At 42.7% G+C, this 15700-nt stretch overlaps 1 protein-coding gene across 1 annotated transcript in view; it reads left to right on the plus strand.

The window, feature by feature from the left end:
• Nucleotides 1–15319, plus strand: part of ctnnbl1 (catenin, beta like 1) — a 47527-nt gene extending 32208 nt beyond the window's left edge. The window contains exons 13-16 of the mRNA XM_056423941.1: nt 691–771; nt 9257–9394; nt 9772–9844; nt 14597–15319. Of these exons, the coding sequence (XP_056279916.1) occupies nt 691–771; nt 9257–9394; nt 9772–9844; nt 14597–14685 (381 nt within the window). The 3' untranslated portion in view covers nt 14686–15319. The remainder of the gene's footprint in view (nt 1–690; nt 772–9256; nt 9395–9771; nt 9845–14596) is intronic.
• The last annotated feature ends 381 nt before the right edge of the window (nt 15320–15700 follow it).

Consider the following 15700-nt stretch of genomic DNA (forward strand, 5'->3'; position numbering starts at 1 on the left):
GTATGTTTTTTTAAGACGCAGAAGGCGATGCCTTGACTTATCGGATCAAACGGATGTCAAAGGAAATCGGAACGTTGCAAACTATGCCGTTACCTTCCGGTGTTTATTCGCACTCGTCGCCGCTTGTACGTGTTTATCAGGACCCACTCACTTTGTCGAAGCAGGCGTCTAAAGACATATATTGTATCTCAGTGCGTATCATTCTGATCCTATTTTTATCTGAGGAAAGAGGCAGACATCTGCGAAGCGGGTTGGATACGTTCAGGTCCTTTAGTCACTGACTACACCGCTGTATACCGAGCTCTGCCACGTGTCACAGAACTTGACGAAGCGATTGAACTGTCACACATATGCACAAAAAAATGCTTCGCATTCGGTGTGCTGCCTGAGGCCACTTTAATAGGACGGCTGACTTTTGATGTAGAAAAACCTTCCGCCTTTATCATCTTCGGTTATTTGTTTACCCTTCGGGGATGCCCAATCACTCGATGGCTGCACGATAATACAACAAATTGGCTTCTTGAAAATAGTTTTACGTTCCTGTCTGACCCCCTTCTTGATAAACCCTCCCCCCTCCGAAACCGTCAACAATTGGTTAAAAATGAATCGATGGATGACGAATGTGAATATCTTTCTTGTCATCTCAATCTGACTTTCTCTGCGTCTGCCTCCGTTTCATTCCCTCTCCAGGTTGATCGACTGATGGAGATGCATTTTAAGTACCTAGAGGCTGTTCAACAGGCCGACAAGAGGATCGAAGGAGAGAAACACGTAAGCAAGCATCTCTCCTTTTTCCTTTCAACCCTTCCCTCCACCCCCCCCCCCCCCCCCCACCTCTTGGTGCAGTCTCGTTTACACTGGCTTTAATATAACGTTCATGGTCGGCCCCACGTTTGGTTTCAATGGACTGTTTTTCAAAGGAGCAAAATATGTGAAGGAGGGAAGAGGCAACGTGCAGAATGGCCTGCTGCAACAACAAGCATGTTCACAATGTGCCACGCTGTTTTATCTGACACATACACAGGGGGAAGCCAGAGAGAGAGAGAATGAGCGAGAGAGAGGGCCAGAGAGCGAGAGAGAGAGAGAAAAAATACTAGGCGTTTCTTCTTCGACCAGTATTCCCAGTTTAGCTTTTCCTTTACTGTCAAAACACTCTTTATCTGAGTTGCGTCGTGCAAATCCGAAGGTAGCTTGGCCCAGCTCCCCTTCGCTCAGATGGAAAACGGCGTTAAATGATTGTGTTCTGAGTCAAGCTCTTCGTGCAGCGATGTGTCTGCTCATCCTCGATTGACATGATCTCTTCAACCACTTCAGCACTTAACCTGACGATGATTTAAATATGGTGCTACTCCACTCCACCGGATTAGGAGATTCAGATCTCCAGACACCAGTCAGTGTCGTCATCATCATAAGCTTTTTTTATTTTCTTCTACTTTTTAATGAGGTTTTCCTGGTCCTCGCTCTATCACTGGGCTGAAACGTCCACTGAAGTCATTTGATCCACGAGCAGCGTTTAATTAAAACGACAGCAAAGGAATGATGACTTGACAACAAACTTGTCTAGTGACCATTACTAGTGTTGGGAAATTGTTAACAGGAAATGGCACTAGAAAGAAGTGGAATCTTACGACTTATAGTTGTTTTTTCTCTGGGAAACGGGTTTTAAAAGCCTTTCATGCATCTCAACTTTCTTCAAACCATTTTCAAGAAAAACAAATCACTTGAACAATGACCTTCTATTTGAATTGTCTACTGGCAGAAGAAGAAGAAAAAACAGACTCCAGAGCAATCCAATTCATGGTTTTCTCTATCACCAACAAGATTTGACAAATAAATAATGAAATTTACAGATGTTACGCAATTTCCGTTATAAAAGGGTCAGGTGGTGCGATCAAAAGGTCATCTTTCTATGGCAGATAAGATGTGCAGTTCCATCACATCCAAGCCATGAGAGGAAGGGACCACAAAAATATAGAAAATGGAGAGAACCCACACCCCCAAACAGACACAACAAAGTCCCGCTGATAACAATATGACAGATTACAGAGGAATGAAAAGCTTGATAGGTGTGTGTGTGATGCGAGGGCCTCTTTTGAGCTGCCTGCCTGTGTATGTGCACGTCAGTGTGTTGAGCTGTGGGCCAGACTGACCGATGGAGGGATACAGATGTAAGAGAACTAGCCAGGCAGGGGGATAATGGGGGAGAGAGAGAGAAGTCCTGTGCTCGGAAAAACCGTAAGACGAGAAATAATTAAGATACGGACACTGGAAATATCAGCACAGGAAGTGCAGTTTAAGGAAGAGGAGTGGAGCGAAAAGGAGGTTTAGAAGAAAGGAGGGCGGATCAATGCGAGAGAAAGCTGGGCAGACGGAGGAAAGGGCGGTGTGGATGGAGACAGATATTTGTGAGAGATCCCCAACAAAAGATGACGGAAGCTTAATTTCTCAGACAGACATCGTGGTGGAATTGCCGAAGAAGCGAACAGACAGTTTGACATTTCCTCTTCCTCACTCTCTCTTATTTATTTTTTTCTTTCTCTCTCTCTCTCCCTCCGTCTCCTTCTGTCGCTCGCTCGCCCTCTTCCTCCGGGATGGCGGAGGCATGACTTTGTGATACCCGGGGTGATAAGAGTTTTCTTATCGGCTGAGCCACACTCTGAGAGCCAGTGTGACTGGCTAAAAGGTCTATCTTTTCGTCTTGCCATGTTATTTATATATACAGGACTGTCTCAGAAAATTAGAATATTGTGATAAAGTTCTTTATTTTCTGTAATGCAATTAAAAAAACAAAAATGTCATGCATTCTGGATTCATTACAAATCAACTGAAATATTGCAAGCCTTTTATTCTTTTAATATTGCTGATTATGGCTTACAGCTTAAGAAAACTCTAAAATCCTATCTCATAAAATTTGAATATTTCCTCAGACCAAGTAAAAAAAAAGATTTATAACAGCAAAACAAAATCAAACATTTGAAAATGTGTTTCCAGGTGTTTCGAGTTAATTAGACGATTCAAGTGATTTGTTTAATACCCTACTAGTATACTTTTTCATGATATTCTAATATTTAGAGATAGGATATTTGAGTTTTCTTAAGCTGTAAGCCATAATCAGCAATATTAAAAGAATAAAAGGCTTGCAATATTTCAGTTGATTTGTAATGAATCCAGAATGCATGACATTTTTGTTTTTTAAATTGCATTACAGAAAATAAAGAACTTTATCACAATATTCTAATTTTCTGAGACAGTCCTGTATATATATATATATATATAAAAATAAAATAATAAAAAAAAATATATATATAAATGCATGTGTGTTGTAGTGTTGCTTAGCATCAACTCTAAAATAGCATAACATATTTGGAACATGTCAATGAAAAAGACCAAAATGAAAAAAATAGTTGAGAACCACTTTCCTAAAGAATCTGTGTTTAAAATCGGTCGACTGCACATGTGATGCATGACTGAGGATTTGATTAGTGAAACTGTAAGAAACTAACACCTGGTGAAAGCTTCGGTAAATCCAGAAGATAAATAAATAAATCATGTCTCCGGTGCCTTATATACTCACTATAACAAAGTACCAAATTGGTTTAATTTATATAAAAAAAATATTATCCAGAGACAGTTCAGTTGCACACAATGTATCTGCCTGTGAGCAACATGTTGTTCACAAGATAAGAGAAGAGGTGGAGTGCGAGGGACCGGGACACGCCTCCCCGGTATCAACTTGGCAGAGACTAATATGGTCTCCGCCTCTAAAGGAGAGAGACTTCACCAGAACACAGAGCCAAAACACATTCACTGGACAACTTCTAGTGTGCGCCCTGATGTGCGAGTGTGGCTCATCAGTTTGTCAAACAAACGGCAGACTTTCACCCGGGAGGCCTCCGTTCCTGTCCCGTGTGAAACCACATGTCATGGAGTTTCACTCTTGCTTCACAAACAAAAGTTAGTGGAATCCAAGCCTTGATTTTTTTTTTTTAGCCTAACTCATTGTTGCTTGATTTCACGAGTACAACGCGGCTCACTGCGACCGTGGCGGTCCGGACCAAGTGGCGGTATACGAATGATGTGGATATATTTCCAAACACAATCGAGTTTGATTTTCTAGGTTAACTGCAGAGTTTTGTGGCCATCAAAGCATTTTAAAAACCGCTCCAACCGTGTTTACTTTTGTAAACTCGTACCGCCAGCAATAACTTATCCCCCCTCTCTCTTGGGTCCTTAAGAATCAGTATACTCGTCAAGGGAAAAGAAAGAAAGTTAAAACACTTTCAAACAAGGTCGTGGTCCCCCCCCTCACTATAATGAAAGTGAGCAAAGAGATTTGACGCACATGATGAATCAAGGCAGGCTTTTGTGTGTGTGTGTGTGTGTGTGTGGTGTGTGTGGCAAAGGTTTGTACAGACGATGGGTGCATTAAATATTAATCACCGTGAGCAGCCGAGACGGACCTTTAGGATATAGAAAAAACCCGGAGCGGACGCGGCGTCGCGTGGGCAGTATTCATTAAAGCAGCGGACGCTTTGTCCACCCGTGCGTTTTGACACGGCGGCCAATATCTTTTTTTTGTGTGGCGCCTCGGCCCCTCCGGCGAAACGGTCGGAAAGAAGAAGCGGACGGAAGAATAACGCGCTTAAGGGAAGGATCGGACAAGTCAATTACTGCAACCTCGGGGGAGTCCGGCAACAGTACAGACAAAGTAATAAGCAGTGATTTCCAGGCTCAGTCCCTTTACTGTAACTCGGCGTGTGTGTGTGATTTATGGCGGGCTGTGTGCGCGGTGCGAGAGTCGTTGTGCATATTACTGTCGAATCCACACATATTAGTGTGTGTGTGTGTGTGAAATGAGTGTGTGTGAAATGAGTGCATCTGTGAACGAGGACCTTTTTAAACCAAGTGTGTGTTCAAACGTGTGCCAATTTACGAGAGGTGTTTACTTGCCTGCCTGCGTTTGTGTGTGTGTGTGAGAGAGAGTGTGTGTGTGTGTGTGTGGGCTGGTGGTATTTCCTGTGCTGTCTTTTCCATTGGGAGGCAGAATTAAAGTGATTTCTTTGTCAGCACTTTGCAAAACCCCACTGTGACCAGTGTGTGTGTGTGTGTGTGTGTTTGTTTGTTTGTGTGTAGGACGTAAAGCTCTTTATGAGGCTAAAGCAAATACTGGAAAGATAGAGGTTAGATATCCTCATTAAAAAAAGAGATAGAGAGGTTGATAATGAGGTAAACTTCAGTGGGGAAAAACAAACAGAACTTTGCAAGAGCACGAGAGGCAACATGCTGATTTTCAAGTAATGATAATCTCCAAGAAAGGAAAAAAACAACAATGGCCCTGTGCGTTGGGCTCACATCAATCAAAATGTTCATAAAGTGGGGAAAGCAAAAAAACAGTTGCTTTGCTTTGAAAAACTTCAGATTAAATATTAATCTCTCTTGAGGTTCGCTGTTCCCCCCCGTGTTGCCGGTTGGGAGTTAACAAGTATGTTAATACGGTCCAAGACATAATCTTACGTTCATACCGATTATCGGAATTTATTCCCTCAGTAAACATTGTATACATGAGTTCATGCTTTCAATATCTAGCTTTGGGGGTTTGGAAGAAAAAGAGGTGGAAAAGAGTTGCTTAGAGGGGAAGAAGGTCGAGAGGAAATGGGGGTGGGACCATGGAGACCGTGTGAAGGACTGATGGGCGGGAAGGAGGCCAGAGGAAACAAAGAGAAAGGAAAGACGGGGAGCAAGACAGAAACGGAGTAGACATAAAAGACACGGGAGAAAAGGATGCAGGAGGAGAAAAGATAAGCAAGTAAAAGAAGCAGGGAGGATGCAACAAAAAGAAAGAGGGCATGAAAACAAGGGACACCACATGGGGGAGAGAAACAGGACACAGAAATAAAGAGGGCTGGGGAAAGCAACCTTAAGGGAGGAGGAGGAAAATCGGAAGGAGCGAGGAGAGATATAAAGGTGGGAGGAAAATAAGCAGCTTATTAAAAAGGGGCCGCGCTGGAAAAAGCAGCAGCAGCTTTTTATTTCTTTCTTTGCTCTCCTCCTGAGAAATCTGTGGATAATATGTTGCAGGGGAAAAAAATAAAACATTTTTGCTTACAGACCCTTAAAAACAAGCTTAACTGTGTGTGTGTGTGTGGACACAGAGATAAAACGCCAGCCGATTCGACTGGACAGAACTGGTTTGGCGTCTTTATCACCTTATTTAAACATGAGGCGACATTCGGTGGAAGCTGCGGTTTCGCAGAGACTTACAGCCTCATCTGGGTGTTGTCGGTGTTAAGAGTTGTCACGGTAGGAATGAAAGCTCAGCTCAATTCACTGGGGAGAGAAACCCAGTCTTTAATGTGCCACGGCAGTATCATTTAAGACCCAACTCACAATACATAGAAAGGAGAAGTACACAGAATACATAAAAGTACCGAGCAAGAACCACCAACTTTTCTTCAAACAAGCTTAGAAATCCGGCGAATGGAAAACATAATTCACACACACGCACGCACACTCATTTCTAGAATATATTTTCAGAAAAATGAAAGACAGAAAATCCTTTTAGTCAATGTGTTTTGTCCCGTCACCATAGCAACATATTGTCAAGCACGTTTCGTTTTGTACTCCCGCCGGGACCATTTGTGTCTTTCTCCTGCTGTAAAGAAAGGTCTGCCTGTCTACTTGATTTATATCTGATGCAGCATGACGCAGCAATATGAATTATGTTTAAAAAATATATATATATTTGATTATGTCCTACTTTCATAGCACCTGTGCTTTTAACAAATTCAATATATATATATATATATATATATACAGGACTGTCTCAGAAAATTAGAATATTGTGATAAAGTTCTTTATTTTCTGTAATGCAATTAAAAAAACAAAAATGTCATGCATTCTGGATTCATTACAAATCAACTGAAATATTGCAAGCCTTTTATTCTTTTAATATTGCTGATTATGGCTTACAGCTTAAGAAAACTCAAATATCCTATCTCTAAATATTAGAATATCATGAAAAAGTATACTAGTAGGGTATTAAACAAATCACTTGAATCGTCTAATTAACTCGAAACACCTGGAAACACATTTTCAAATGTTTGATTTTGTTTTGCTGTTATAAATCTTTTTTTTTACTTGATCTGAGGAAATATTCAAATTTTATGAGATAGGATTTTAGAGTTTTCTTAAGCTGTAAGCCATAATCAGCAATATTAAAAGAATAAAAGGCTTGCAATATTTCAGTTGATTTGTAATGAATCCAGAATGCATGACATTTTTGTTTTTTTAATTGCATTACAGAAAATAAAGAACTTTATCACAATATTCTAATTTTCTGAGACAGTCCTGTATATTGTTTTGCATTCCTGTGTATTACATCTCAGCTGAAGTTTGGGATATTTCTCTAACTTTGCCGCAAGCGACTGTATTGGCTCAGAATATAGTGAGTTGTCCTAGAAACTGAGATAATCTTATCTTTAAAAAAGAATTCTATAGTAAAAAAACACCGCTTGTACTTTTTTTATAGTTTGTTTGCATCTTTAATGTGCGCTAGTTGACGGCAAGAAGGCCAAGTGCTGGGACTGTTTTACCAAGCGGTAACTGTCCTCGCTTTGTCGTACAGCAGAACTATGGGCCTCCGCTTTTACCCCGAGGACACAGAGCAGAATGCCTATTGGAGGATCTCATTTTAATTATCTGCATTGTTTTGCATCTGTAATGAGCCGCAGCTGACGTTGAACAGGAGGGCTTTGTTTCTGAAGTCGCGTCCGCTTGTCTTCTCTTCTCTCTGAGGAAAAAGCAGGATGGCTTCCTACTTTTCGGGACAGCGTGTCACGAACCAGGTGCGTTGCTCTGCGCACGCCGCTCTGCAACCTGCTGCTCAAGGCGGTTTTCCCCGAATAGTCTCGTCCCTCTCTTTTTTTTTTATTGAGGCGCGTTAACGAGCTGAACTTCACAGGTATAATTAGGTTTTACAGTGTAATTGATCTTTAAGGACAAGGCCTTTTTGAAAGCTTTAATTTTCTCTGAGGTAAAATCATTGGGATGTAAATGTCATGTGTGATACCCTTTAGCTCCACGCTGAGAGCTATTTGTTTTCATTAGCAACGGGGTGAAAATTGCCCTTTTCTTGATTTACTGTGTCACGTGCTGAAGTATGTTTTTTTATTTATTTGTTGTTGGGATCATTCTCAAAAGATATGTTCGTAGATGAATTCAACAATACTGTCATTTTATCTTGTACGTCTTCCAGATGTATATTAAGAGTTTTTTTTCTAGAAACTAAACTGACTAGAATTCTATTGGGAAATATTAATCCTTTCACTTAACTATGGAAACTAAGTCCAAAACTGTTTTAAAGGTACTATATAAATAAAGTTGTTGTTATTACTTTTATGAGGTAGTTCTTGTTCTTCCAGCAGTAGTCTGGCACTGGCTAGGCAGTTCATGTGTTTTGGGGGAGTGGCTTTAGGGCGAGGCCTGAAGGGTGGAGCTGGGTTTTTTCTTTTTTCTTTGGTTGAATACTTTAGAAAATCCAGTTTACTCTTGCTTGTTTCTTCAACGATGCCTACCTAGATGACTGATAGAAGAGCTATGAAAAATGGTGAAAAAAATTACAGCTGATGACGACAGCAATACCTTTGTCTGCATGAGGGAGAAATTTACAATTTTCGGCTATACAAAATGAATTAAATTAAATTGAAAGAAAAAGGGAATATTTGAATGTGGAGGAAGGTACCATGCTTAGATTAACCCTCATGCGTGGGCTCAACTTTAAAGAGTGTGTATGTGTGTGTGTCTTTGTGTTTCTGAACCACTCTTGTGGCTTACACTCCAGACTCTCCTCATCCCATTCAGGTCTGCTTCTTAATCTCTAATGATGATTAATGTGGGCTGTGTGCTTATTGGCAGCACTGTGTTATCGGCATTCTGACAGGGTTGTTAAGATGGATAACTATGCAGGACTGCTTATGCATGTGTGAGTGCGTAGGCCCCCAACAGCAGATACCCCCACCACCACCACTTTTTGCAGCTTCGCCTCGAAATCAAATGATTTGTCTGTCTGGTCGATGGCGAAAATGGATTTGTGGGGAGAAAAAAAAGCAGAAAAACACCTCATTTAAACCTAGTGTCTGGTTTTCTCTGTTTGTTGAATCTGTTTTTAAGGGTGCAGCGAACAATAGAAAGTAAATGTGATTTATTCAACTAGCCAGGTATGAAAATTAGTGTTTTAATTTTTGCGTTTTTTGTGCAGGAGATGGTTCGACGGGGGGAGATCCTAGACGACATCATAGAGGATGAGTTCTACCTTCGCCGCCTGGACGCCGGACTGTTCGTCCTTCAGTTGATCTGCTATATTATGGTGGAGATCAGCAACTCGGGGATATCACAGGTACACACACACACACACACATATTCATTATTGTTAAGACATTTGATCAAACAAGCTATAAAAGTAGTTGGAAGTAGTTTTTGTGTGAAGTCACTCGGTCAACACAAGTTTCTCTGGACTCTGGGTTTCCCTGGACTCTACCTAAGTCGACACCACAACACTTTTTCGGGAATAGTCACAAGTTAGTGCCCCGCTTGTTTAAGTTTCTGTGGCGTGCTACAGACTGGACATCATAGCCCCGTAAAGCTTGTAAACGTTGACACCACGCGTCGCTTTCTTTCTAATAATCCCACCTGACACAAACAAAGCCCCCAATATATACAATAGATATGTACTGATGTCTTTGCAGAAATTAATGTTCCTTCTCTTGAATTTAGCTGCAGCAGAGGGTCCATCAAATCCTCAACCTGAGAGGAGGCTCTGTCAAAGTAGTGCGACACATCATGAGAGGTAAGTGGCTGTTTTCTTAAATGTCTCAAATCGAATCTTCTTGTGACCGCGACAGGACAATACAAACTACCATTACCTGTACTGTCACGGTTACCTTGGCGAAGGCATCGTGTGGTGTGGCCATCCGGAGCCGTTGGCCATTGACTGATGAACGGGTTTAGATCATATCCACTTTGTCCCCCTGCTCATCCGCTGTCGAGGCAGATGTTTGGAACAAGCAATTGCTCCCCTCCAAACTTCTGTCGTTGACGTGACACGTGTGGAGTAATTGTGATCAAATGATTGGGACGGTGATGATTTGAGGGTTCCGTTAGACTCAACACTCAATCCTTGTGCTTGTCCGGAATCGGCATGGATTTGACTTGCAGAGGGAAACTCATAAAATTATGCAAAAGAAACGTGGGATGAACTGTACATTCACTTCTATGAATGAGTGAGCTGACACAAAAATGTTTTGGGCATAAAATGAGAAGATTCATCAGGGCAAAAATACACATAAAGTTGCTCTGACAACAATTCATAATTCTTTCAAAGAAGCATTTCATTGACAGGTTTCCTGCCTCTCGCCCTGGCAAGGAAGCAACATTTCAGGGGGAAATGTTGCTATAATCACGGCTATGCTTCGGTGCTTGTTATTCGATAGTAAGCCTCGTGGTTTGGTTTGAATGTAATGAAATGCTGTGAATTATGTCACTCTTCCTTATTCTTAACAAAGGATAAAAGGCCTGGGCAAACCTTTTAAAACTGTGATGTCAACAACAAAAAATTGTGTTTTTTAAAATGTTTTGAGTCCCTGTTTTGTGCACATTTCTGTCCATCGCATCCCTCTCTGCGTGTTTATATTTGTACATTGACACAAGTAAACGGTAATGCCTACTGAAGCAGAGCACAGAGGAGGATATAGGTAATAATGTGACACTCCTAAAGGTCATAAAATATAAAATGCACTTTGAGAACGAATACAGTTTTTAATATTATGGCAGCAATAAATAAACACCGTAAGATTGTGTATCTGCAATATTCAGGTAGGCTCCTTTTTATGGCTTTTTCTCCACATTACCTGTGGCAAAACAATATGCATAAGTGCATGCCGCTGTGCCAATATGCGTTGTAATGTAATCGTATTGTCGTTGTGATAGGAGCGGAGGCGTCTGTCTCTGTCATTCATTCTTTATTTGTCCCAAATATTTCGTTTTCTTCTCTTTTATTTTTTTGCATTTGGGGTTTTCAAAGGCCCGAGCAGCGGTGTTATTTTCCTCCCGAGTTGCGACATCCATCCTAGCTTCCTGTATCGTTGTCGGATAAAGCCCGAGGACGAGGCGCGCGTTCACACACCCTCTGGCTCTCGGTGGCATGTAGCACTGTCGATGGAGCCATCCGTCACGCACGCCGATGCCAGCCACTGGTCAGTTCTCCAGTCCTCACTGGGAATGTGCTGGTGTGTTGCTCTTGTTGTCATTTGTATATGTGCATACACGTGTGCCTGGCTTGTAAAATGGTAAATGGACTTGTACAGCCCTTTTTTAGTCTTCCGGCCCCTCGATGCTTTAACACAAGTTGTCGTCATTCACCCTTTCACACACATTCATGCCCCGATGACAGGGGGGTAAGACGCAAGGTGCCACCTGCCCATCAGGACCATCTCATCATTCAGAGCCGTGAGGCGCATTCAAGACGAACTGCATCTCGTCTGGAAAGTAGACGACAGCAGGCTGCAGCAGAAAAGGGGCGTTGACAAAAATCTGCAGTCGGTCTAGTGGTACGCGTTAAGAAATATGTATTTATGTTAGGAATATGTGTATCTGGCATTGTCTGCTATATTTAGTTCTTACGTCTGCCTGTGAAACACTTTGCTGCTCCATTTGATACGTGTTGTATACATAGGCTTTAATTTGATCGCTCACATAATATATGTGTTTAGATTACAACTTGCTGTGGAACACCTTGAGGGAGTCCACTTTGACTCAAGGGGGAACCGATATGATTTTAGAGGTCAAGGTCACTGTGACCTCATGCCCGTCTTTTCCAGCAATACTTTAAGCTAATTTTGCTATCGGATTTGGCAGACACTTGCACTTCACTGACTAGAATTTGGTGGCCAAAGGCACCAAACACGGTGTTGGGCATCACTATGGAGCCAAATTCAGGCCAATAGTTTTGTTGGTTTGAAAAAAAGATATGAACCTGAAAATTCAAGATTTGGTCTTGAACGATGTATTCAAAATAAAAATAAGTGTATGAAAAGTTTTCTTCATCTGAGCATGTGCAGTGGATTACGCCCCAAAAAATGCCCTCCAAGGATCAAAATGCAGCCATAGTAATTAGGTAATAAATGAGCTCTTTTGTCTCTTTTTATAGGTTGGCTCCACATGTCCACTCCACTTGAAAACGAGCTATTTCCTCCAAACGGCTAAACTGATGGCTGACTAAAAGTAGCTACTCGATCTGAGCTGGGGGATTTGACCAACGTATTTTAGAGAAATCGCACTCTGCATTATCTGAAACACCATCGTCTTCGCCGGTTCCCTTTCCCTTCGCGATGAATGAATCTCGATACTTGAGACGCACGACGCGACTTCACAGCGCATGAAAAGGGCTTTTGATTGCATTCGTTTTGGTTAATCGGCTCGTTGACGTCACCGACACTCATCCCTGGCTTCTGCTCCATTTGAAAGCGTCGCGGTCGATGCATTAGCAAGTCGATACATGAGCGTACGTGTGAGCCGGCTGGATCCGGCCGCTGTCGCATCGTTTTGAATGGGTGGCGGCGTCCCGGCTGCAAGTCCTCCAGTGAGCGCCTGTCCTCGGCTGCTGCTGCAGAGGCTGTGCCTGGAAATGATTCTCCTTGTGCTCATGGCAGATCAGTCCCAGTCACTGACCTGAGTAATGCCGATGCTCAGCGCTGTATTGTCCTCTGCCCCGTTGCCGTGGCGACAGGAGAGAGTACCAGCATGCCAAAGAAAAGCTTCTGCGGAGAGTTGAAGAGTCCCTGAAATCTCTGACCATTCTGCACGCACTCACACACACGCACACACACACACACACACAAGATAGCTTTTTGTTACTTTACTCCCAACTTCTTTGTCTGTCTTTGCCCAGGTCCCCTTAGAATACTTTTTGGACTCCAGAGGGTCATCACTGTCCGTCTCCTGACCGGAACTGGAACAAGTTAAATGTCATGTGTTATTTGACAGCCATAGTTACTTTTCAGATCAATATTTTACACAAATTGTGTAATCATAATAATATAGATTTTAGCAGTATTTCCCCACCTTTTTTGAGGAACTTCAAAGGGGCGCGTTTAACCACCGGAAGATATTCAGTGTTTCCCCTAGGTTTACAGCTTCAGGGGGGCGGGACTAGTGCCGCTGCTAGCCATGTTGGTGCATAAGCTTAACTCCTTCACGATAGGAAAGGGACCCACGGCGAGCGGCGTCGACCGGGGGGGTGCTCACCTGTCTGCGCGCATCGGAGCTCTGCGACGCGCGAGACGGAGAGCCGAGAAGTGTTGACGCGACACGTAGAGACAGAATGACATGCTGCTGTGTAGAGACGATCAATAACAGATGTTTAGTTTAATAAAAGAACAAAGATGTCTTTAAGAAAAGGGACCTTAAATTACTTCTGCTGTAATCTGGCGCGAGAGAGAAAATTACAGGTTGGCGGGCGGAGATTTCAGGGGGGCGGGCCGCCACCCTGATAGAATGGTAGGGGAAACACTGATATTAATTTACAGAACTCATGTAGCATTGGTCCTGTCGTATGCTCGTTACTACCAAAACATGTGCGTTATATCGCAAAAACCTTGTTCAAAAAAAATTCCACAAATAGTACGCACGCGTGAAACTGTTGAACCTGCAAAACGCAACACTCGTTTTAGACTAAAATTATCTCTATTGATGAATGTTTGTGATCTTCCAGCTCTCGTATACATGAGCGCTGTTTCCAACCCCCCCTCACACACACACACACATACGACACAGCCTCTCATTACGTCTGTCAATATCCTTTATATACTGTCTATATCACACAGACAAGTCTCCTTGTCAGCCACGTTTGGTTATCCTGAACCCCGCGGGCTGTTTTGGGGGGAAAGCCCCCTTCCTTCTCTTCCCTATGCCGTGTCTCCCAGAGAAAACTATTCTTTTTCATCCCTCTGACTCGACATCCCAGGTTTAATGTGTAATCCCGGCCTGAGGAGGCTGGCTGGCTGGCAGAGAGAGACGCAGCGCATGCCTGGACTTCTTTTTTTTTTTTTGCACACTAGACTCAAATCACAAAATCACCCCCTCTCCCCGACTTTTTGTTTCAAAGTAATGGCCGGACTAGTGACGGTCAAGACGACAAACTGTTGTCCAAGTTTACAATTGAGGAACAAAAAGAAAAGGCAATCGCCATCGGTGGTCATTGACTCGTATACATTTGTTCTTTCGACAAAAGATGGAACCAAATAAGAATCCATTTCATCCGCGGTTGTGTCCGTTTTCAAGCAATTCTCTAATGTGACGACTGACCGCTTTTCATTATTTCATATAATTGTGAACTGAAAATGTTTGGCTCTATTATTCAGCTGCTTCTGTATTTCTACATAATGTTTCTTTGCTCTCAGAAATATTGTATACTCCTTAGTTTTTGGTGATCTCATAACTACAATAAATACCCAAGCAAACCAATCATCAACCACGTGTTATTTTCAAACGCCCGAGCTGTCAAGTCGACTAATAATTTTTCCTTTTTGCTTTTTCTTTGTAGAGTACGCTGAGAGCATCGGAGACGGGAAGAGCGAAGAGTTCAAAGAGGCCGAGCGGAAGAGGATCATGGACCTTGTGGACAATTTCTAGTCTCGCATTCTCTCGCGCGTTTTTGCAAACACACACACACACAACAACAACATATTCTCACACTTGAGAATGTTAAAAACGCGCTGGCCTGATTTGTCTGATGAGCCGGTCTAAGAACCAGAAGTGTTCTGTAACATTCCAAACTAACTGAAGCCGCTGATTATGTGTGCATGCACAGCAATACTGCGACAGAGAAATGTTTTTCCATAACCTGGTTTTACTTTGCCTGGTGCGATCATATTATAATTCATTTGTTTAGTTTTTTTATGAATTCAATTTGTATTCAACTCAAAAGCACAATCTCTGTGCGCCGGATGAACGGCGAGGATGGAAGATGAAAGTATTGCTGTGCACGCCATGCCGCTCACCGTGGAAACTGTTGGAGTTGAGTTTGGAGAGCAGAAGCTCGACTGAATCTCTCGGCGAACACGAGATGCACTCGGAGCTACAGTAATGTTTATCCCCCCTCCCCCTCCCCCCCCGTGGCGTCTAACCTTGCAGAATAATTACTGACACGTCTACCAACAAATCAGTCCCTCGGCTCCTCCGCTTAATCTCGAGTGTTTGTTTTGGATTCACGTGTCAGATACTTTTTTTCTTTTTCTTTTTTAATAAAACATTTGCCGACAAAATACTGATTGCGTGTTTCGGTTTGTTTGATTAATGTCACGGTTTAGCGAGCGCGATTGGCACATGCTCGTTGATAACCGTCTGTGCACACGCATCTCATTACGCCTTCGCTTGGTTACCGTCGCGCAGAAGAAGCACAGATGGAGGCGACAAACCTGGGTCTGCAGCGTCCTTTGGAGAGGGAGAGGAAGAGAGAGAGAGAGATGTATCTTCATTTGTCTAAAGCCGCCCACCACTGGATCCCAGCAGCCTCCCGGTGCTCTCGGCCCACTGCTGTTTTCTGTTTGCGACGCTGTTCTCACACACGCCCAAACACACACACATACATACACACTGTGTGGGGGGGTGTTGTAGAGCAGGACAAACAAACCTACTTTATCATTCT

This window comes from Pseudoliparis swirei, chromosome 9 (assembly GCF_029220125.1).
Source record: "Pseudoliparis swirei isolate HS2019 ecotype Mariana Trench chromosome 9, NWPU_hadal_v1, whole genome shotgun sequence".
Taxonomy (NCBI): Eukaryota; Metazoa; Chordata; class Actinopteri; order Perciformes; family Liparidae; genus Pseudoliparis; species Pseudoliparis swirei.